Consider the following 23,143-nt stretch of genomic DNA (forward strand, 5'->3'; position numbering starts at 1 on the left):
CCCACCTATCCATCCCAAGGTATCCTCTACCCCCAGCTCACACCTCTCCCCCCCTACCTATCATCCCAAGGTATCCTCTACCCCCAGCTCACACCTCTCCCCCCCATCCTATCCATCCCAAGGTATCCTCTACCCCAGCTCACACCTCTCCCCCCATCCTATCCATCCCAAGGTATCCTCTACCCCCAGCTCACAACTCTCCCCCCCCAACTATCCATCCCAAGGTATCCTCTACCTCCAGCTCACACCTCTCCCCCCCACCTATCCATCCCAAGGTATCCTCTACCCCCAGCTCACAACTCTCCCCCCCCAACTATCCATCCCAAGGTATCCTCTACCTCCAGCTCACACCTCTCCCCCCCCCACCTATCCATCCCAAGGTATCCTCTACCCCCAGCTCACCCCTCTCCCCCCTTCCTATCCATCCCAAGGTATCCTCTACCCCCAGCTCACCCCTCTCCCCCCTCCTATCCATCCCAAGGTATCCTCTACCCCCAGCTCACCCCTCTCCCCCCCTCCTATCCATCCCAAGGTATCCTCTACCCCCAGCTCACCCCTCTCCCCCTCCTATCCATCCCAAGTATCCTCTACCCCAGCTCATACCCCCCCTCCTATCCATCCCAAGGTATCCTCTACCTCCAGCTCACACCTCTCCCCCCCCACCTATCCATCCCAAGGTATCCTCTACCCCCAGCTCACACCTCTCCCCCCCCCACCTATCCATCCCAAGGTATCCTCTACTCCCAGCTCACACCTCTCCCCCCCACCTATCCATCCCAAGGTATCCTCTACCCCCAGCTCACACCTCTCCCCCCCCACCTATCCATCCCAAGGTATCCTCTACCCCCAGCTCACACCTCTCCCCCCCACCTATCCATCCCAAGGTATCCTCTACCCCCAGCTCACACCTCTCCCCCCCACCTATCCATCCCAAGGTATCCTCTACTCCCAGCTCACACCTCTCCCCCCCACCTATCCATCCCAAGGTATCCTCTACCCCAGCTCACACCTCTCCCCCCACCTATCCATCCCAAGGTATCCTCTACCCCCAGCTCACACCTCTCCCCCCCACCTATCCATCCCAAGGTATCCTCTACCTCCAGCTCCCACCTCTCCCCCCCCCCCCCACCTATCCATCCCAAGGTATCATCTACCCCCAGCTCACACCTCTCCCCCTCACCTATCCATCCCAAGGTATCCTCTACCCCCAGCTCACACCTCTCCCCCCCACCTATCCATCCCAAGGTATCCTCTACCTCCAGCTCCCACCTCTCCCCCCCCCCCCACCTATCCATCCCAAGGTATCCTCTACCCCCAGCTCACACCTCTCCCCCCCACCTATCCATCCCAAGGTATCCTCTACCTCCAGCTCACACCTCTCCCCCCCACCTATCCATCTCAAGGTATCCTCTACCCCCAGCCTATGCCTCCCCCCCCCCCCCCCATTTATTCTCTACCCCCAGGGCCGGTGCAAGGGGACTTGGTGCCTTAGGCTTCTACCTTGCACCCCCCCTTCGTCTCACTGCTCCCATCCTGTCGCGCCTCTCTCACTGATCACGCCTTCACCACCATTAGCAGGTGTGAGCCATATGGGTGGTGTCACCTATGTGGGGGCCGCACGCGGTGGCCCCAAAGAGGAGTGGAGATTCGGAAATCACTCCCTTTGGTGCCACCTCTGGGGTAGAGGATACCTAGGTCAGACCAAGATCCATTGAGCCCAGCAACCTATCTTCAGCAGTGGTCAGTCCGTGTGAGAAGTCCCTGGCAGATGCCCAATAGTTGATCTATTTCTTGTATCTCCCTCCCAGGGTAAGTGCTGGATTTCCAAGTTAACCTGCCTAATAACTGCTTATGGACTTTTCCTTCAGTAACTTGTCCAATCCTCTTTTGAACCCTGCAATGCGAGTTTTCCTCCACATCCTCTGGCAACAAATTCCACAGCTTAACCATGTGTTGAGTGAAACAAGACTTCTCCAATTTGTTTTAAATCTGCTGCGTTAGTTTCAGGAGAGTGTCCCATGTCCTTGTGTTATCTGATAATGTAAGAAACTGTTCCCTATTGAACCGTCCCACCCCACTGCTGATTTTATAAACCTCTCTCATGTCTCCTCTCAGCCGCCCTCGCAGCCTCTCATCACAGGAGAGATGCCCCTTCCCCTCTATCACTTCTGTCGCCCTCTTCCGCACCTTTTCTAGTTCTGCTCTGTCTTTCTTGAGATGGGAGGACCAGAACTGCTCACAATACTGGAGGTGTGGTCGCAGGATGGATCAATACAGAGGCAAGAGGATATTTTCTGTTTTATTCTGCTTTCCTTTACGGCTCATCCCTAGCATTCGCTTTGCTTTTCTGACTGTCGCCATGCACTGAGCTGAGGATTGCAAGGACTCCAGTGCCCTTGTGCTGGGTGCTGACCCCCAGTACAGAGCCCGGCATGGTGCACCTGTAGCTGGGATTATTTTCCCCTGACTGCATCACTTTGCACTTTTCCACAGTAAATTTCATCTGCCATTCAGTCTCCCGCTCTCACAAGGTCCATCTGCAGTTCCTCGCAATCCACTGCTGCCTTAATATCTTTCAACAATTTTGTGCCATCTGCAGATTTGATTGCCTCACTCACTGTTGCCTTTTCCAAATCATTTATGAATATGTTAAATAGCACAGGTGCAATATTGAATGCTGCCCAGATAAGTAACTTAGCTGGATATACTTTATCTGGCTAATTTACAAGAGATATTCAGTGGCACAGCTATGCCACTGAAAATATGCCTATATCTCACTCCTTAGCCAGATACGGTGTATCCAGCTATCACTGGTGTAATTTATCTGATTAACTTAACTGGATAAGAGCAAATATCGCACTCTGATCCACCCACTGCCTGCCCACAAATTGACGGATAAGTGACTTATCTGGCTATCTAGCGGCCGCTGAATATAACCAGACATTCAGTGGCTTGCTAGATAATCGAATAAGTCCTACTTATCCAGCTATCGAGCGCTGAATGCCCTTTGAATTTTGGGCCCCACTGGTCACAGTACTGATCCCTGTGCTACTCTACTAATGACCTTTCTTCATTTGGAAATTTAACCATTTATTCCCACCCTCTGTTTCCCAATCCACAACTGCCTCGCATCCCATGACTTTCTAATTTTCTGAGATGTCTTCTGAAAATGCAAATGCACTGTATCAAGCAGCTCACCTTTACCTGTATGCCTATTTATACCTTGAAAAGATCTAACAGATTGATAGGACAAGACTTCTCATTGCTAGAGCCTTGTTGCTATCCACAAAAGACAAAGCAGAAAAAAGACAGCATGACAAAGGTAAAGCTACAATATAACAACAGAGAACAGCAGCTCTCTATAAAACCAACGAGCAGCCACAGAATATCCAACTCAATAATACAATGCAATAACCATCAAGCAAAACCTTCCTCAATCGCTAAAACAATAACAGCAAAATACTGGTACTCAGCTCACATCCAAGCAATCTCGTATCACTAAGCCCGTGCTTCAGTTACTGCCAAAAAGCGTCGGATACTCTTGGGTCAGCTGATGCTAATTCTTCAGAAGGGGACCGCAGGAGAGGCCCCGTGAACAAGCCCTCACCAGTCTTAGCTGGGAAAACGGGGGCACCTGAGAAGGTGGCGGGCCCGACAAGAATGCAGCGGCCACCGCTTGCGACTTGGGAATATTCTTTATCAATAGATCTGCAAGCACTGAAACTCCTTGAAGGTCCAGGTAGCGTCTTTCTCCTGTTTCAGAGGCAAGGTGCTGGTGCATCCAGACTTGGCCCGTTTCCTAAAAGGGGTTGAACACCTTTGACCACCTTTACCGTGGTCGGTCCTCCTGTGGAATATTAATCTAGTATTGGACTTCTTAGCAGGGCCTTCCTTTCGGCCGCTGCGCAGTCTCTCCCTAAGCCTGTTAACACTGAAGACTTGGTGTGTTCTTGGTGGCGATATGCTTGGCTCGTCGCATCTCTGAACCACAGGCGCTGTGTTGGGAACCGTTCCTCTGGATGACTCCAGGAGCGTTACAGCTTCGCACCGTCCCTTCCTCCTTGCCTAAGGTAGTCTCTGAGACCCCAGTGCAAGCCTCGCGTAACAGAGCCTGGGGCAAAGGTCTGTGGCGCCGGTGCAGGGACTCGAGACTGCATTTTTATCCAGCTCTCTACAAATGATCTTATTTTATAAAGAGCCTGGACCCTACGGCATAGCTGAAGGGATAATCCCCAGACAACCCTCATAGGACATCAGCTTCTGAGCCGCCTCAGCCCCTCCACCCCTGTGCCCTGCTCCCCTCCCTCCCACTGCCATCCCGGCCCCCCTCACCTGCGTGCACAGCATCCTGCTGGTGGAGGTGCAGGTGGGAGTGGATGTGCGAGTGCTGGTGGTGGTGAGGGGTCACATTCAGCATCTGAAGCCTGACCAGCGGGTCCCCGCCCAGCGTGTGCTGCCTCTCTGCGGCCAGCGCCAGCCGCTCCCGCTCCAGGGGGCCGAGTCCCGGATGGAAGGGGAAAGGGTGCAAGCCGGGGCCCCCAGGAAGCGCCAGGGGCCCGTGTCGTGGGTAGTGCTCCAGGGCCCCGGGCACCGGGTGCAGCTGCTCCAGGTCCGACGGCTTCACCTCAAAGCCTGGCTTCAGCCTCTCCCGCAGCTCCCGCTCCCGGGCCTCCCGCTCCCGGGCCTCGCGTGCCGCTGCTGGCTCGCCGCCGTACACGCCGTACGCCAGCAGTGGCTCCATGGCACCCAGCGGCACATAGAAAGGGTGGCTGCGATTGCCCGGGGACATGACGTGGGGGCGCGCATACTCGCTGAGGGTACGCAGGGCTGGTGTGTCAGGACCCAGGTAGGGCGGGACGGTGGCCACAGCACTGCCCGGCTCAAAGGGGGCACGGTGAGCCACAGCTGCCAGCTGGCCACAGTCAGGAGGACGGACCTCGGCAGGAAGTTTCTGCAAAGCAAACAGAAATTAAGAAAAATACAACTGGAACCCTAACCCTTCCATTCACCCCCCACCATACACAGGCAAACACTGCCCCCCACCCTTTCACCTCACACACACTGCCCTAACACACAACAGGTACAGCAGCAGGGTAAGCCTCACACACACTAACCCACCATACACATGCAAACACTGCCCCCCACCCTTTCACCTCACATTCACTGCCCTAACACACAACAGGTACAGCAGCAGGGTAAGCTTCACACACACTAACCCACCATACACATGCAAACACTGCCCCACCCTTTCACCTCACACACACTGCCCTAACACACAACAGGTACAGCAGCAGGGTAAGCTTCACACACACTAACCCACCATACACATGCAAACACTGCCCCCCCTTTCATCTCACACACACTGCCCTAACACACACAGGTACAGCAGCAGGGTAAGCCTCACACACACTAACCCACCATACACATGCAAACACTGCCCCACCCTTTCATCTCACACACACTGCCCTAACACACAACAGGTACAGCAGCAGGGTAAGCCTCACACACACTAACCCACCATACACAGGCAAACACTGCCCCACCCTTTCACCTCACACACACTGCCCTAACACACAACAGGTACAGCAGCAGGGTAAGCCTCACACACACTAACCCACCATACACAGGCAAACACTGCCCCACCCTTTCACCTCACACACAGTGCCCTAACACACAACAGGTACAGCAGCAGGGTAAGCCTCACACACACTAACCCACCATACACAGGCAAACACTGCCCCACCCTTTCACCTCACACACAGTGCCCTAACACACAACAGGTACAGCAGCAGGGTAAGCCTCACACACACTAACCCACCATACACATGCAAACACTGCCCCACCCTTTTATCTCACACACACTGCCCTAACACACAACAGGTACAGCAGCAGGGTAAGCCTCACACACACTAACCCACCATACACAGGCAAACACTGCCCCACCCTTTCACCTCACACACACTGCCCTAACACACAACAGGTACAGCAGCAGGGTAAGCCTCACACACACTAACCCACCATACACAGGCAAACACTGCCTCACCCTTTCACCTCACACACACTGCCCTAACACACAACAGGTACAGCAGCAGGGTAAGCCTCACACACACTAACCCACCATACACAGGCAAACACTGCCCCACCCTTTCATCTCACACACACTGCCCTAACACACAACAGGTACAGCAGCAGGGTAAGCCTCACACACACTAACCCACCATACACATGCAAACACTGCCCCACCCTTTCACCTCACACACACTGCCCTAACACACAACAGGTACAGCAGCAGGGTAAGCCTCACACACACTAACCCACCATACACAGGCAAACACTGCTCCCCACCCGTTCACCTCACACACACTGCCCTAACACACAACAGGTACAGCAGCAGGGTAAGCCTCACACACACTAACCCACCATACACAGGCAAACACTGCCCCCCACCCTTTCACCTCACACACACTGCCCTAACACACAACAGGTACAGCAGCAGGGTAAGCCTCACACACACTAACCCACCATACACAGGCAAACACTGCCCCCCACCCATTCATCTCACACACACTGCCCTAACACACAACAGGTACAGCAGCAGGGTAAGCCTCACACACACTAACCCACCAAACACAGGCAAACACTGCCCCCCACCCATTCATCTCACACACACTGCCCTAACACACAACAGGTACAGCAGCAGGGTAAGCCTCACACACACTAACCCACCATACACAGGCAAACACTGCCCCACCCTTTCATCTCACACACACTGCCCTAACACACAACAGGTACAGCAGCAGGGTAAGCTTCACACACACTAACCCACCATACACATGCAAACACTGCCCCACCCTTTCACCTCACACACACTGCCCTAACACACAACAGGTACAGCAGCAGGGTAAGCCTTACACACACTAACCCACCATACACATGCAAACACTGCCCCCCACCCTTTCACCTCACATTCACTGCCCTAACACACAACAGGTACAGCAGCAGGGTAAGCTTCACACACACTAACCCACCATACACATGCAAACACTGCCCCACCCTTTCACCTCACACACACTGCCCTAACACACAACAGGTACAGCAGCAGGGTAAGCTTCACACACACTAACCCACCATACACATGCAAACACTGCCCCCCCTTTCATCTCACACACACTGCCCTAACACACACAGGTACAGCAGCAGGGTAAGCCTCACACACACTAACCCACCATACACATGCAAACACTGCCCCACCCTTTCATCTCACACACACTGCCCTAACACACAACAGGTACAGCAGCAGGGTAAGCCTCACACACACTAACCCACCATACACAGGCAAACACTGCCCCACCCTTTCACCTCACACACACTGCCCTAACACACAACAGGTACAGCAGCAGGGTAAGCCTCACACACACTAACCCACCATACACATGCAAACACTGCCCCACCCTTTCACCTCACACACACTGCCCTAACACACAACAGGTACAGCAGCAGGGTAAGCCTCACACACACTAACCCACCATACACATGCAAACACTGCCCCACCCTTTATCTCACACACACACTGCCCTAACACTCAACAGGTACAGCAGCAGGGTAAGCCTCACACACACTAACCCACCATACACAGGCAAACACTGCCCCACCCTTTCACCTCACACACACTGCCCTAACACACAACAGGTACAGCAGCAGGGTAAGCCTCACACACACTAACCCACCATACACAGGCAAACACTGCCTCACCCTTTCACCTCACACACACTGCCCTAACACACAACAGGTACAGCAGCAGGGTAAGCCTCACACACACTAACCCACCATACACAGGCAAACACTGCCCCCCCCCTTTCATCTCACACACACTGCCCTAACACACAACAGGTACAGCAGCAGGGTAAGCCTCACACACACTAACCCACCATACACATGCAAACACTGCCCCCACCCTTTCACCTCACACACACTGCCCTAACACACAACAGGTACAGCAGCAGGGTAAGCCTCACACACACTAACCCACCATACACATGCAAACACTGCCCCCCACCCTTTCACCTCACATACACTGCCCTAACACACAACAGGTACAGCAGCAGGGTAAGCTTCACACACACTAACCCACCATACACATGCAAACACTGCCCCCCCTTTCATCTCATACACACTGCCCTAACACACACAGGTACAGCAGCAGGGTAAGCCTCACACACACTAACCCACCATACACATGCAAACACTGCCCCCCACCCTTTCACCTCACATACACTGCCCTAACACACAACAGGTACAGCAGCAGGGTAAGCTTCACACACACTAACCCACCATACACATGCAAACACTGCCCCCCCTTTCATCTCACACATACTGCCCTAACACACACAGGTACAGCAGCAGGGTAAGCCTCACACACACTAACCCACCATACACATGCAAACACTGCCCCACCCTTTCACCTCACACACACTGCCCTAACACACAACAGGTACAGCAGCAGGGTAAGCCTCACACCACTAACCCACCATACACATGCAAACACTGCCCCTCTTTTCATCTCACACACACTGCCCTAACACACAACAGGTACAGCAGCAGGGTAAGCTTCACACACACTAACCCACCATACACATGCAAACACTGCCCCTCTTTTCATCTCACACACACTGCCCTAACACACAACAGGTACAGCAGCAGGGTAAGCCTCACACACACTAACCCACCAAACACATGCAAACACTGCCCCACCCTTTCATCTCACACACACTGCCCTAACACACAACAGGTACAGCAGCAGGGTAAGCCTCACATACACTAACCCACCATACACATGCAAACACTGCCCCACCCTTTCACCTCACACACACTGCCCTAACACACAACAGGTACAGCAGCAGGGTAAGCCTCACACACACTAACCCACCATACACATGCAAACACTGCCCCACCCTTTCACCTCACACACACTGCCCTAACACACAACAGGTACAGCAGCAGGGTAAGCCTCACACACACTAACCCACCATACACATGCAAACACTGCCCCACCCTTTCACCTCACACACACTGCCCTAACACACAACAGCTACAGCAGCAGGGTAAGCCTCACACACACTAACCCACCATACACATGCAAACACTGCCCCTCTTTTCATCTCACACACACTGCCCTAACACACAACAGGTACAGCAGCAGGGTAAGCTTCACACACACTAACCCACCATACACATGCAAACACCGCCCCTCTTTTCATATCACACACACTGCCCTAACACACAACAGGTACAGCAGCAGGGTAAGCCTCACACACACTAACCCACCAAACACATGCAAACACTGCCCCACCCTTTCATCTCACACACACTGCCCTAACACACAACAGGTACAGCAGCAGGGTAAGCCTCACACACACTAACCCACCATACACATGCAAACACTGCCCCTCTTTTCATCTCACACACACTGCCCTAACACACACAGGTACAGCAGCAGGGTAAGCCTCACACACACTAACCCACCATACACATGCAAACACTGCCCCACCCTTTCACCTCACACACACTGCCCTAACACACAACAGGTACAGCAGCAGGGTAAGCCTCACACACACTAACCCACCATACACATGCAAACACTGCCCCTCTTTTCATCTCACACACACTGCCCCAACAGTGAGCAGGAACAGCACAGGCAGTGGCAGGATAAGCTTCCCTCACAGATTCTGATAGTTTTATTGACCTGACAATTTTTACAGCACCAAGTTCAGCTTCACTTATAGAGGCAGGTTTTTACGTTCTCATACCATGTTTCTCTCCAGCTCTCTCTCCCTCTCCCGTTCTCTCTCCTTTTCCCGTTCTCTCTCCCTCTCCCGTTCCTTCTCCTCTCGGGCTTTTTGCTCTGCCTCCTTGCGCACTCTTTCTGCGTGATCAGCTCGCTTCTTGGCAAGCTTTGAGCCCTCCAGGGGGACGAAGCAGAGATCAGTGCGGGAGCAAGAGTTAAATCCTCGGTCCAAAAGCTTGTTAAACCTGAGGAAAGTTAATAAGAGAATGCCATAAGAACGGAGAAACACGCCGTCATGAGAGTGAGCTGCTGAGAAAGGCACGCACTGTATTCCCAACATCAGACAGCAAAGAACCTATCCCACCAACTTTAGCGGAAAGCTTATCAGATTTATTCTGTGAGATAAAATGTTCTGCTGAAGTTATCTGGATACCTCTGTTTGTTCCCGCATTAACTTTACCTTTACTGGCTACGTTGAAAGCCTGCAGCCGGTTAAGTGGCAAGCGAAAATGAAAAATAAAATCCTTAGCAGGCTCGCTGACCTGGTCCCACACCCCAGGGAAACAAATACTGGGGATTGCACCGAAACTCCCCTCCCTCTCAAAATATTTCAAAAACATAGATGGCCTACAGGCCACCCCCCCCACAATAAACAATTTGAATGTAGGCCCCCCCTGAAGCCCAACCGGCACCTTCCTGGGAGCTCAGAGGGGTGAGATAAGACACTGAGAGATGAGGCTGCACCCCAGCGAGAGCAGAGGCATTAGGGCTGCTTACCTGGCAGACTGGTTGGCATGGCTGGGCATATCCGGGAGTTCAGGGGGGTGAGATAAGACACTGAGAGCTGAGGCTGCACCCCAGTGAGAGCAGAGGCATTAGGGCTCCTTACCTGGCAGACTGGTTGGCATGGCTGGGCATATCCGGGAGCTCAGGGGGGTGAGATAAGACACTGAGAGATGAGGCTGCGCCCGAGCAAGAGCAGAGGCATTAGGGCTCTTTACCTGGCAGACTGGTTGGCATGGCTGGGCATATCCGGGAGCTCAGGGGGGTGAGATAAGACACTGAGAGCTGAGGCTGCTCCCCAGCGAGAGCAGAGGCATTAGGGCTCTTTACCTGGCAGACTGGCTGGCATGGCTGGGCATATCCGGGAGCTCAGGGGGGTGAGATAAGACACTGAGAGCTGAGGCTGCACCCCAGCGAGAGCAGAGGCATTAGGGCTCTTTACCTGACAGACTGGCTGGCATGGCTGGGCATATCCGGGAGCTCAGGGGGGTGAGATAAGACACTGAGAGATGAGGCTGCTCCCCAGCGAGAGCATTAGGGCTCCTTACCTGGCAGACTGGTTGGCATGGCTGGGCATATCCGGGAGCTCAGGGGGGTGAGATAAGACACTGAGAGATGAGGCTGCGCCCCAGCGAGAGCAGAGGCATTAGGACTCCTTACCTGGCAGACTGGTTGGCATGGCTGGGCATATCCGGGAGCTCAGGGGGGTGAGATAAGACACTGAGAGCTGAGGCTGCACCCCAGCGAGAGCAGAGGCATTAGGGCTCTTTACCTGACAGACTGGCTGGCATGGCTGGGCATATCCGGGAGCTCAGGGGGGTGAGATAAGACACTGAGAGCTGAGGCTGCACCCCAGCGAGAGCAGAGGCATTAGGGCTCTTTACCTGACAGACTGGCTGGCATGGCTGGGCATATCCGGGAGCTCAGGGGGGTGAGATAAGACACTGAGAGATGAGGCTGCGCCCCAGCGAGAGCAGAGGCATTAGGGCTCTTTACCTGACAGACTGGCTGGCATGGCTGGGCATATCCGGGAGCTCAGGGGGGTGAGATAAGACACTGAGAGATGAGGCTGCGCCCCAGCGAGAGCAGAGGCATTAGGACTCCTTACCTGGCAGACTGGCTGGCATGACTGGGCATATCCGGGAGCTCAGGGGGGTGAGATAAGACACTGAGAGCTGAGGCTGCACCCCAGCGAGAGCAGAGGCATTAGGGCTCTTTACCTGACAGACTGGCTGGCATGGCTGGGCATATCCGGGAGCTCAGGGGGGTGAGATAAGGCACTGAGAGATGAGGCTGCGCCCCAGCGAGAGCAGAGGCATTAGGACTCCTTACCTGGCAGACTGGCTGGCATGGCTGGGCATATCCGGGAGCTCAGGGGGGTGAGATAAGACACTGAGAGATGAGGCTGCACCCCAGCGAGAGCAGAGGCATTAGGGCTCTTTACCTGACAGACTGGCTGGCATGGCTAGGCATATCCGGGAGCTCAGGGGGGTGAGATAAGACACTGAGAGATGAGGCTGCGCCCAGCGAGAGCAGAGGCATTAGGACTCCTTACTGGCAGACTGGCTGGCATGGCTGGGCATATCCGGGGAGCTCAGGGGGGTGAGATAAGACACTGAGAGATGAGGCTGCACCCCAGCGAGAGCAGAGGCATTAGGGCTCCTTACCTGGCAGACTGGTTGGCATGGCTGGGCATATCCGGGAGCTCAGGGGGGTGAGATAAGACACTGAGAGATGAGGCTGCGCCCCAGCGAGAGCAGAGGCATTAGGACTCCTTACCTGGCAGACTGGCTGGCATGGCTGGGCATATCCGGGAGCTCAGGGGGGTGAGATAAGACACTGAGAGATGAGGCTGCGCCCCAGCGAGAGCAGAGGCATTAGGACTCCTTACCTGGCAGACTGGCTGGCATGGCTGGGCATATCCACTGCCTTTGGCGCTGGTGACGGGCTCTGAGCTGGCAGCAGGGGACTCTCTGCAGCTTCGTAGTCCTCAGCTGGCTCCTGCTTCACTTGGACGGAGGCCAGGGCTGGGACGGCCGGGGCCACATTGGGCGTTGCAGGGGCCTGGAGCGTGGCTGGGGTCAAGGACGGGGGAAGTGGCGGTGTGGCGGGTCTGTAGCCCTGGGAGGCTGCTGGTGCCGAGGGCGAGGACCCTCTGTATGCGGGGGGACCCGGCAGGGGCTGGGTGGGTGGAGTCCCTGTCCTGTAGGCCAGCAGGGCCGGAGCGGGGGAGGAAGGCCTCTTGTGGGGGCCTGCGGCTGACCCGGCCGGAGGAGATGAGGTCTTGCAGGCGGCAATCACTGTGGACACTGCGGCGGGGGGGGCGGAGGTGACGGGGGCGTGAGGGGGGGGAGGAGGGGCGGGGAAGGTGTGGGCCGGAGGGTGAGGCGGGAGAGGGTAGTGGCCCTGGTTGCCGGGGGGCGGGGGAGGGGCCTGGCTGAAGGACGCTGATGGGTGGGACGGGGGCACGTGGGGGGCCCCGGGAGGATAAGGTCTCAGGGAGGACAGCGAGGCGGACAGGGTGTAGGTGGAGGCAGTGGGCGAGGTGCTGAGCAGGCTCTGGTAGAGCTGAGCCGGGGGCTGGGACGAGGCTGGCGGGTGGGGGGTCTCCGCTGCCTGCTGGCCGAAGGCAGCCCCAGGGGGCTGGGAGAGCGAGCTGGCGGGGGGCGGCTGCTGCTGGCTGCCCTGCATGTGGGAGCCCTGGGGGAAGTTTGGGGGCAGGGGCCGGCTGTAGGGCAGTGACTGGCTCCAGACGGGCTGGCTGTACTTGGGGGGCTGGCTGGCGACACTCAGGCCGCTGGCCGGGTAGCTGTGTCCGTAGCTGGACGAGTGACCCTGGGCAGCCTGCGAGGCAGGGTAGTGCTGGGGGTAGGGGTATCGCACGGGGGTCCCGGCCGAGGCTGGGGGCAGGGGCTGGGAGCCTTTCTCCAGCCCTGGAGGACCCGCCTGCTGCTGCGGGACGGCTGAGGGGCCTGCAGACGGGGACGCGTTCAGATGCCCCAGCAGGGGCCCGGGGGATGTGTTGAGGGGACGCAGTGCTGGGGGTGGAGGGAGGCTGGACGAGACGTGAGGAAAGGAAGCAGAGGGAGCCCCTGAAGGTTTCTGGGAGCCTGCGCCTCCGGCCAGTGAGATGGGGGTGGTGGGAGGAGGGTGCTTCATGGGCAGAAGTAGCTCCCGGTCCTGGGGGGGCCCCTTGAGGCCTGGCTGGGGGCCGGGATACAGCTGGGCATGGGGCAGGGAGGGGGACGGTGGAAGGTGGGAAGAAGCAGGAAGCAGCACAGGCTGGGCCTGGAAGATCCGGGAAGCCTGAGACTCGACTTGAGGCGTGGCCGGGCCTGCAGCAGGGTCCGCCAGGGAAGAGAAGGTCCCCTCGGGCTGCTTGGGGCCCTGCAGGGAGTGATCCCCTGGGACCTGGGCACTGGCAGGAGGGAAGAGCTTGGAGTAGGGTTTGGCGGGGCCCTGGGAGATGATGGAGGAGTCGGAGTCGCTCTCCACGCTGCCGGGGCTGTGCACGCTAGGGGAGGTGCTGCGGTTGTCCTGGTCAATGTCCCGGGAGTCGCTGCTGCTGTCCTCATTCCCGCTCTGTCCGTCCAGGCTGTCGACATCTGACGGGGAGAGAGGGGGCACGGGCCGAGTGATCTCTGGGGGCTACGGGAGTGGGAGAGATCAGACAGGGAAATCCATTACTGCCCCAGCGCTCTCCTCCTCTTGCCCACATCTCTCAATACTTCTGCTTCTTGCTCTCATGATGCTGGGTCTCTGCTGCACTCACCTCTGTCTTCGCCTTCTTGGGGAGATTGGGCTCCTCTCCCTCACTCTCTGATGTGTCTTTCTCATGCCCTCGTTTGCTGTTTTTCAGCGTACAAGTGTCCTCAACCCTGCCCTTCTGTGGAGATGAGAGAAAGGTAGTCAGTGGCGCACAGGGAGTCCTACCGCTCTCTGTGCATTACACTCAGACCCAGCTCCCAATCCCACTGCTACCACCAACTCTCGCTATGTGACCTTCAGCCTGGAATCACTCATAGCTGAGACACCTGCAGACCCAGCTCCCAATCCCACTCCTGCCACCAACTCTCACTGTGTGACCCTCAGCCTGGAATCACTCATAGCTGAGACACCTGCAGACCCAGCTCCCAATCCCACTGCTACCACCAACTCTCGCTATGTGACCTTCAGCCTGGAATCACTCAGAGCTGAGACACCTGCAGACCCAGCTCCCAATCCCACTCCTGCCACCAACTCTCACTGTGTGACCCTCAGCCTGGAATCACTCATAGCTGAGACACCTGCAGACCCAGCTCCCAATCCCACTACATTCACTCTGTGATCTTCAGCCTGGAGTCACTCAGAGCTGAGACACCTGCAGACCCAGCTCCCAATCCCACTCCTGACACCAACTCTCACTGTGTGACCCTCAGCCTGGAATCACTCATAGCTGAGACACCTGCAGACCCAGCTCCCAATCCCACTGCTACCACCAACTCTCGCTATGTGACCTTCAGCCTGGAGTCACTCAGAGCTAAGACACCTGCAGACCTAGCTCCCAATCCCACTGCTACCACCAACTCTCACTGTGTGACCTTCAGCCTGGAGTCACTCAGAGCTGAGATACCTGCAGACCCAGCTCCCAATCCCACTGCTACCACCAACTCTCACTCTGTGACCTTCAGCCTGGAGTCACTCAGAGCTAAGACACCTGCAGACCTAGCTCCCAATCCCACTGCTACCACCAACTCTCACTGTGAGACCTTCAGCCTGGAGTCACTCAGAGCTGAGACACCTGCAGACCCAGCTCCCAATCCCACTGCTACCACCAACTCTCACTCTGTGACCTTCAGCCTGGAGTCACTCAGAGCTAAGACACCTGCAGACCTAGCTCCCAATCCCACTGCTACCACCAACTCTCACTCTGTGACCTTCAGCCTGGAGTCACTCATAGCTGAGACACCTGCAGACGTAGCTCCCAATCCCACTGTACTACCAACTCTCACTCTGTGACCTTCAGCCTGGAGTCACTCAGAGCTGAGACGCCTGCAGACCCAGCTCCCAATCCCACTGCTACCACCAACTCTCACTCTGTGACCTTCATCACAGAGTCTCTCGGAGCTGAGACACCTGCAGACCCAGCTCCCAATCCCACTGCTACCACCCTGTGACCTTCAGCCTGGAGTCAGTCGTAGCTGAGACACCTGCAGACTCAACTCCCAATCCCACTGCTACCACCAACTCTCACTCTGTGACCTTCAGCCTGGAGTCACTCGTAGCTGAGACACCTGCAGACCCAACTCCCAATCCCACTGCTACCACCAACTCTCACTGTGGGACCTTTAGCCTGGAGTCACTCATAGATGAGACACCTGCAGACCCAGCTCCCAATCCCACTGCTACCACCAATTTATCTTCAGTAAATCACTTTACACATCCTATACTCTAATCTCCCCAATAGCAGAGCCTCCCCTCTTCTCTCTACCTTGCCATTCTGGCGACTCTTTTCCACTTTGCTGTCACTGCTGGAGGTGCTGACGCCTCCAGGGGATGCGCGACCACGGGACCTTCGCTCCTCTCCAGGGCCAGGACTCTCCTTCTTCCTCCCACTCCTCATAGACATCTGTAGTGGGAAGGGGACACAGGAAGATGCAAAATACAACAGACTCCTGCCTTTAGGGCACTCTCTGAATGTTTGTATTCTTTATACATCCGTAAGAATGTTCCTAAGTCTCCAGCTAATCAGTTTACCTGGTCCTAGTAACAGCTTTCCACGTACTCTTAGCAATGTTTACACATCTCTTGCAATGGTTTTTATACAGCCAGCAATGTTTACACATCTCTTGCAATGGTTTTTATACAGCCAGCAATGTTTACACATCTCTTGCAATGGTTTTTATACAGCCAGCAATGTTTACACATCTCTAGTAAAGTACAAGTCTAGCAATGTTTACGTGCACTGAGCAACGTTGTTCACACTTCTCTAGCAATGCTGTTTGTAAGTCTCTGCTTACAGCTCTCTAGCAACATTTATATGCACTTGGAAATATCGGGGCCAATGTAGTAAGGTGCAAAGTTTACAGCCAATGCAGCAAAGAGTTTTGTGCACAACAAGAGGTTAGCGCCCTCTCATGCAAATCCCATGCAAATGATGGCATCAGCTATTACCCCCCGGAGTAGAAAGGTGCACTCGCTTACCTCATGTTGTTTTAGCGCTGGAAGCTTAACTCCTAGTCCGAGGTGGAGTACAGTTCCCAGCACTAATGCTAGTGTGTGGGCAGAGTATTTGGATTTTATACTTTAAAATACGATTTACATGCACAAAGCACATTTTCTGCACATAGAAGGGAGAGACAGCGGATTTTCCTCTCTCCCCTGGGCTCATATTTTAACTGGGTCTGCATATTTTTTTAAATCCTGCTGTATTAGTAAACCATTTGCTTACTGCATTTTCTTTCTGTGTGGGCACTGAATTTCAGGGCAGTTTTACCGCACTCTCTCTACATCTGGCATTGTTTGTAGGTCTAGGAAACCTTTACGTGTCTGTAGGAAGGTTGTTTACATGTCTCCAGCCATATTTAAATTCTGATCACAAGAAAAAAAAGTGCAAGTGATCCCTGGAAGTGGGACGGAAACTCACAGAATCCTTGTTCTGACGAGTTTTCATATTCCTGGGTTCCAAGCCCCCATTCTCCACCTGGGTGGGTGAAAACATATATTGTGATGTGTCTCTTCACGCTGAGGTCTCTCCACCACGCTCTCTATGGACAGGAAGGCACTAGAAACCAGACAGCAAGAGGGTGTGAAAATAAAAGCGGCAACGTCCTACATACAGCCCCCAACCCCATTCCCTCCCTTCCCCCCCCCCCACAGGCATTCCTGAAAGATACCCCATCTCCCCCACCAAACTACTTCCCACAAACACAGACACAGCCCTGCTCCAAAGTCATGACTGAGAGACATCAGCTTGCTGAGACATCAAGCCCAGCCACGCTACCACCGCTAAGAGAAATTATAATACCGGCCATTAACTAGACATCACCAGTTCCTGCAATTACTGAGCTATTACCCTGCTTACACACATCACCACCCACATATACATCCACCCATCACCAAGACTTCAACCCCAACACACACATTCCTTCACCACTAAGAGATATCAACCCCCCTACATGCATCCATTCATCAATCCCCAGTACACACACATATCCTTCACTAACAGACTTCAACCCCACCCCACACAAACCTTCAATGGAAGACTTCAAAGCCCCACTCCATAAACATACCCAATCATTAAAAGACTTCAGCCCCACACATATCATCACTAAGAGATATCACACACATATCCATCACTGAGACTTCAAATCCCCAACTCCACACATATTCATCAGTAAATGATATCACCTCAACATGCACACATATCCATCACTAAGAGGCTTTAAAGCCTCACCTCCACACATATATATCCATCAAAAGGCTTCAACCCACCACACACACATCCATCATTAAGAGACTTCAAATACCCTCACACATATAGCCATCACTGAGACTTCAAACCCAACACACACACATATACATCAGTCTGAGATATCACACCAACATACACACATATTATCACTAAGAGACTTCAACCCCCCATCACATATCCATCACTAAGAAATATCACCCCCACACTAAGACATCACCCTCCAACACAAATATCCATCACTAATAGATATCACCCCACACACATATCCATCACTACGAGACTTCAACCCCCCCCCATACACATCCATCACTAAGAGACTTCAATACCCCCCTACACACACACACACACACACATATCCATCACTAAGAGATATGCCAAAATACACTCATATCCATCACCAAGAGACTTCAAAGCCCCCATACATATCCATCACTAAGATACTTCATACCACATCACACACACATATCCATCACTAAGAGACTTCAACCCCCTCCCCACACAAATCCATCACTAAGAGACTTCAGTACCCCCTACACACATACACATATCCATCACTAAGAGACTTCAAACACGTCCCCAAACACACACATCCATCACTAAGAGACTTCAAACACCCCCCCCAAACACACATATCCATCACTAAGAGACTTCAACCCCCTACACACACACATCCATTACTAAGAGACTTCAACATCCCCCTACACACACACACATACACACACACACACACACACATATATACAACACTAAGAGATATGCCAAAATACACTCATATCCATCACCAAGAGACTTCAAAGCCCCCATACATATCCATCACTAAGAGACTTCATACCACATCACACACACATATCCATCAGTAAGAGACTTCAAACACCCCCTCAAACACACATATCCATCACTAAGAGACTTCAACCCCCTCCCCACACAAATCCATCACTAAGAGACTTCAGTACCCCCTGTACAAATCCATCACTAAGAGACTTCAGTACCCCCTACACACATACACATATCCATCACTAAGAGTCTTCAAACACGCCCCCAAACACACATATCCATCACTAAGAGACTTCAACATCCCGCTACACACACACATACACACACACACACACACACACACACAACACTAAGAGACTCCAAACCGCACATATCCATCAGAGATTTCAAAGCCCCAACTCCACACATATCCATCAATAAAAGATATCACCCCAACATGCACATATATCCATCACTAAGAGACTTTAAAGTCCCTACCTCCACACACACATATCCATCAAGAGACTTCAACCCACCACACGCATATCCATCAAGAGACTTCAAATACCCTCACACACATAGCCATCACTGACTTCAAACCCCCCAACACACACAAATCCATCAGTTTGAGATATCACACCAACATACACACATCATCATCACTAAGAAACTTCAACCCCCCCACACATATTCATCACTAAGAGAAATCACACCCTCCAACAGAAATATCCATCAGTAATAGATATCACCCCACACATATATCCATATCTAAGAGACTTCAACCCCACACACTTATCCATCACTATGGGACTTCATACCCCATCACACACACTTATCCATCACTAAGATACTTCAAACACCCCACACACACACATATCCATCACTAAGAGACTTCAAACACCCCCACACACACACACATATCCATCACTAAGAGACTTAAAACACCTCCACACACTCATAACCATCACTAAGAGACTTCAAAGCCCCACCTCCACACACACATATCCATCAAGAAACTTCAACCCACCACACACATATCAAGAGACTTCAAATACCCTCACACACATAGCCATCACTGAGAATTCAACCCCCCAACATATATCCATCACTAAGAGATATCACCCCCTCACACTAAGATAGCACCCTCCAACACAAATATCCATCACTAATAGATATCACCCCACACACATATCCATCACTAAGAGACTTCAACCCCCTCCATACTTATCCATCGTTAAAAGACTTCATACCCATCACACACACATATCCATCACTATGAGACTTCAATACCCCCCTACACACACACACACATGATTTCCATCACTAAGAGACTTTTAACACCCACCCACATACACATATCCATCATTAAGAGACTTCAACACCCCCCTACAAATACTTATTCATCACAAATTGATATCACCCTAACACACATATATCCATTAAGTCACAAAGACCTATCACTCTATATACACATCTAGCACTAGGAGGCATCCCCTCCCTGCCCCCCTGACAATATATCACAAAGAGACATCACCACCATCTCTAAAAGATATCACTAAGAGACATCATTATCTGCTCACATATACACAAGCCCATTTCAAAGAGACATCACTATCTAGATATATCCATCACTATAAGAAATCATACCATCCATACACATATCCATCTCTAAGAGACATCACATCACAGAGACACATATATTTGTAAGAGACATCACCTCCATCAGTAAGATGTATACATTTATAAGTAAGAGACATCTCCCTGCACACATATGAATCCACCTAAAATAGACATCACCTAGTCTCCCACATATACACATTAATCTCTTGGAGACATCACTCCCCCCCACACACATCCATTACTAAGAGACATCAGTTCTCCTGCCCCCCCCCCCCCCCCCACACATCCATCTCTAAGAGACATCACTGTGACATATTCGTCTCTGAGAAACATTGCTCCTCACACACATCTATATCCATTTCTCAGCCACATCACTCACTCAGACACAGACATCCACCCATCTTTAAGAAACAACATCTCACAAACACACACATCCATCTCTAGGAGACATCACTCCCCTCCCCTCCCACACACAGATGTATCCGTCTCTAAGAGACATCATTCCCTATACAAACACGGACATATCCATCTCTGAGAGACATCACTATCTCTCTCTCTCTCTCTCTCTCTATCTATATAAGTATATAGAGATAGACAGTACTAAGAGACATCATTCCCATCACACACACACATATATACCTCTAAAATAATTCGCTCTCACTACACACACACACACATCTTCTAAGAGACATCTCTCCCCACACACATCCATTCTTCTGTAGGAGACATCTTCACTATAGACATACACACATCCAGCCATCTCCAAGAGACATCACTCCGACACAGAAAGAGAGAGAGAGAGAGAGAGAGATCTCTATAGATATCCCTAAAAGACCTCACCCACACACACATCTCCCCGACACACATCCATCCGTCTCTAAGAGACATCACCCCCCCAGCAAGTCACCTCCACCAGGGTACATTACCCGTTCAGCGGAGTCTCGGTCACTCACCCGGTAAATTCCTCCACAAAGGTAAAAGTCTCGGGGGGCTCTCGGCGGCCCCCGGAACAAAATCCTCCAAGTGCTTGGAAAGATCCAGAAAGAGAGAGAGAGAGAGAGAGAGAGAGAGAAACAGCAGAGCCGCTCTCCACCCCCTCCCCTCCCCCGATCTCTGGGGCAGGGGCTGGGAGGGGGTAAAGCCGGCCAGATTCTGCCCCTCCGCCGCGGCTGCAGCGCCTTCCTGCCCCTCGGGAGCACGCGATCGCTTCTGGATCCCGGGCGGAGAGGAAGGCTCCCTCTCTCTCCCTCCCTCGGTCCACCTCCTCCTCCTCCAGCCAGATCCAGCGGTGACCCTCCTCCTCCTCTGGAAGCTCACAGCCGAGGAGACGGACAGACAGACAGACAGAAGGCAGGAATGTTTTCTGGAGGGCACGAGCAGGAGCCCTCCCCCCCCCCTCCCCAGAATCGGTGAAGATTTGTGCAGAGAGACAGCCCCTCCCTCTCCTGAACTGACCGAGGCCTGCAGGGTGCAAGGAAAAGGAGGAGGAGGAGAGACTGCTATCCGACAGGAAGGAGCGAGCAGAGAAGGAGGGAGGCAGGAAGGAGGAGAGCCTGCTATAGGATAGGAAGGAGAAAGCAGGAGGAGGGAGGACCCGAGACCGAGCTCAGCCAAAAATGCAGATGAAAAAAAAACTCGGGAAGCTCATCTTACGGGTGCAGGGTCTGGGGATTAGTTCAGTGAGTGTGCACAGAGGGATCGCTCGTGTTACAGGCTCCCCCCACCACACACACACACACACACACACAGTCACACACACACACACGCAGACACACACACATGCACACACACAAACACACACACACAAAAACACACACACACGCACTCACACGCACACACACACACGCACACACACACACGCACACACACACACACACGCACACACACACGCACACACAGGCCCCTTCCTCCTGTCCTGATCCTTTTCCAGCACAAAAGACGGGAAGCAGAGGAGGGCGAGAGAGAGAGAGAGAGAGCGCCACAAGCAAGGAGAGGGAGGCTTTGTGGATTGGGATCCAGAGCAGTTTATTAACATCTCAATAGCTCCAGCGGGGAGAGAAAATAAATATTAGAATTTATATTATACAGCACGCTTTAGAACTAACAGATCTACCCCTAGAGTGGGGATTAGGACTCAGGCACAGAGAGATAAAATGACTCCTCCTGAGGTCACACACAGAGAGCCAGTGACAGAGCCGGGGATTAGAGCTGAGGCACAGGGAGATAAAGTGACTCCCCTGAGGTCACACACAGGGAGCCAGTGACAGAGCCTGGGATTAGAACTGAGGCACAGGGAGATAAAGTGACTCCCCTGAGGTCACACACAGAGTCAGTGACAGAGCCGGGGATTAGAACTGAGGCACAGTGAGATAAAGTGACTCCCCTGAGGTCACACACAGGGAGTCAGTGACAGAGCCGGGGATTAGAGCTGAGGCACAGGGAGATAAAGTGACTCCCCTGAGGTCACACACAGACAGTCAGTGACAGAGCTGGGGATTAGAACTGAGGCACAGTGAGATAAAGTGACTCCCCCTAAGGTCACACACAGAGAATCAGTGACAGAGCTGGGGATTAGAGCTGAGGCACAGGGAAGTAAAGTGTCTCCCCCTATGGTCAGACACAGAGTCAGTGACAGAGCCGGGGATTAGAGCTGAACCACAGGGAGATAAAGTGAGACCCCTGAGGTCACACTCACAGTGACAGAGCCGGGGATTAGAGCTGAGGCACAGGAAAATAAAGTGACTCCCCCT

The 23,143-nt window shown here is 53.2% G+C and overlaps 1 protein-coding gene across 2 annotated transcripts in view; it reads right to left on the reverse strand.

The window, feature by feature from the left end:
• Positions 1-22,144, reverse strand: part of ATN1 (atrophin 1) — a 34,087-nt gene extending 11,943 nt beyond the window's left edge. The window contains exons 1-7 of one of the 2 annotated variants that reach the window (XM_029580179.1): positions 21,347-22,144; positions 17,193-17,249; positions 16,038-16,175; positions 14,340-14,453; positions 12,459-14,215; positions 9,807-10,029; positions 4,333-4,951 (exon numbers count right to left, since the gene is read on the reverse strand). In XM_029580179.1, the coding sequence (XP_029436039.1) occupies positions 4,333-4,951; positions 9,807-10,029; positions 12,459-14,215; positions 14,340-14,453; positions 16,038-16,175; positions 17,193-17,219 (2,878 nt within the window). In that variant the 5' untranslated portion in view covers positions 17,220-17,249; positions 21,347-22,144. Of the gene's footprint in view, positions 1-4,332; positions 4,952-9,806; positions 10,030-12,458; positions 14,216-14,339; positions 14,454-16,037; positions 16,176-17,192; positions 17,331-21,346 lie in introns of both variants that reach the window. The other variant, XM_029580178.1, reaches the window with a different exon arrangement.
• Positions 22,145-23,143: the final 999 nt, after the last annotated feature.

Source organism: Rhinatrema bivittatum, chromosome 16, assembly GCF_901001135.1.
Source record: "Rhinatrema bivittatum chromosome 16, aRhiBiv1.1, whole genome shotgun sequence".
In the NCBI taxonomy this organism is placed as follows: Eukaryota; Metazoa; Chordata; class Amphibia; order Gymnophiona; family Rhinatrematidae; genus Rhinatrema; species Rhinatrema bivittatum.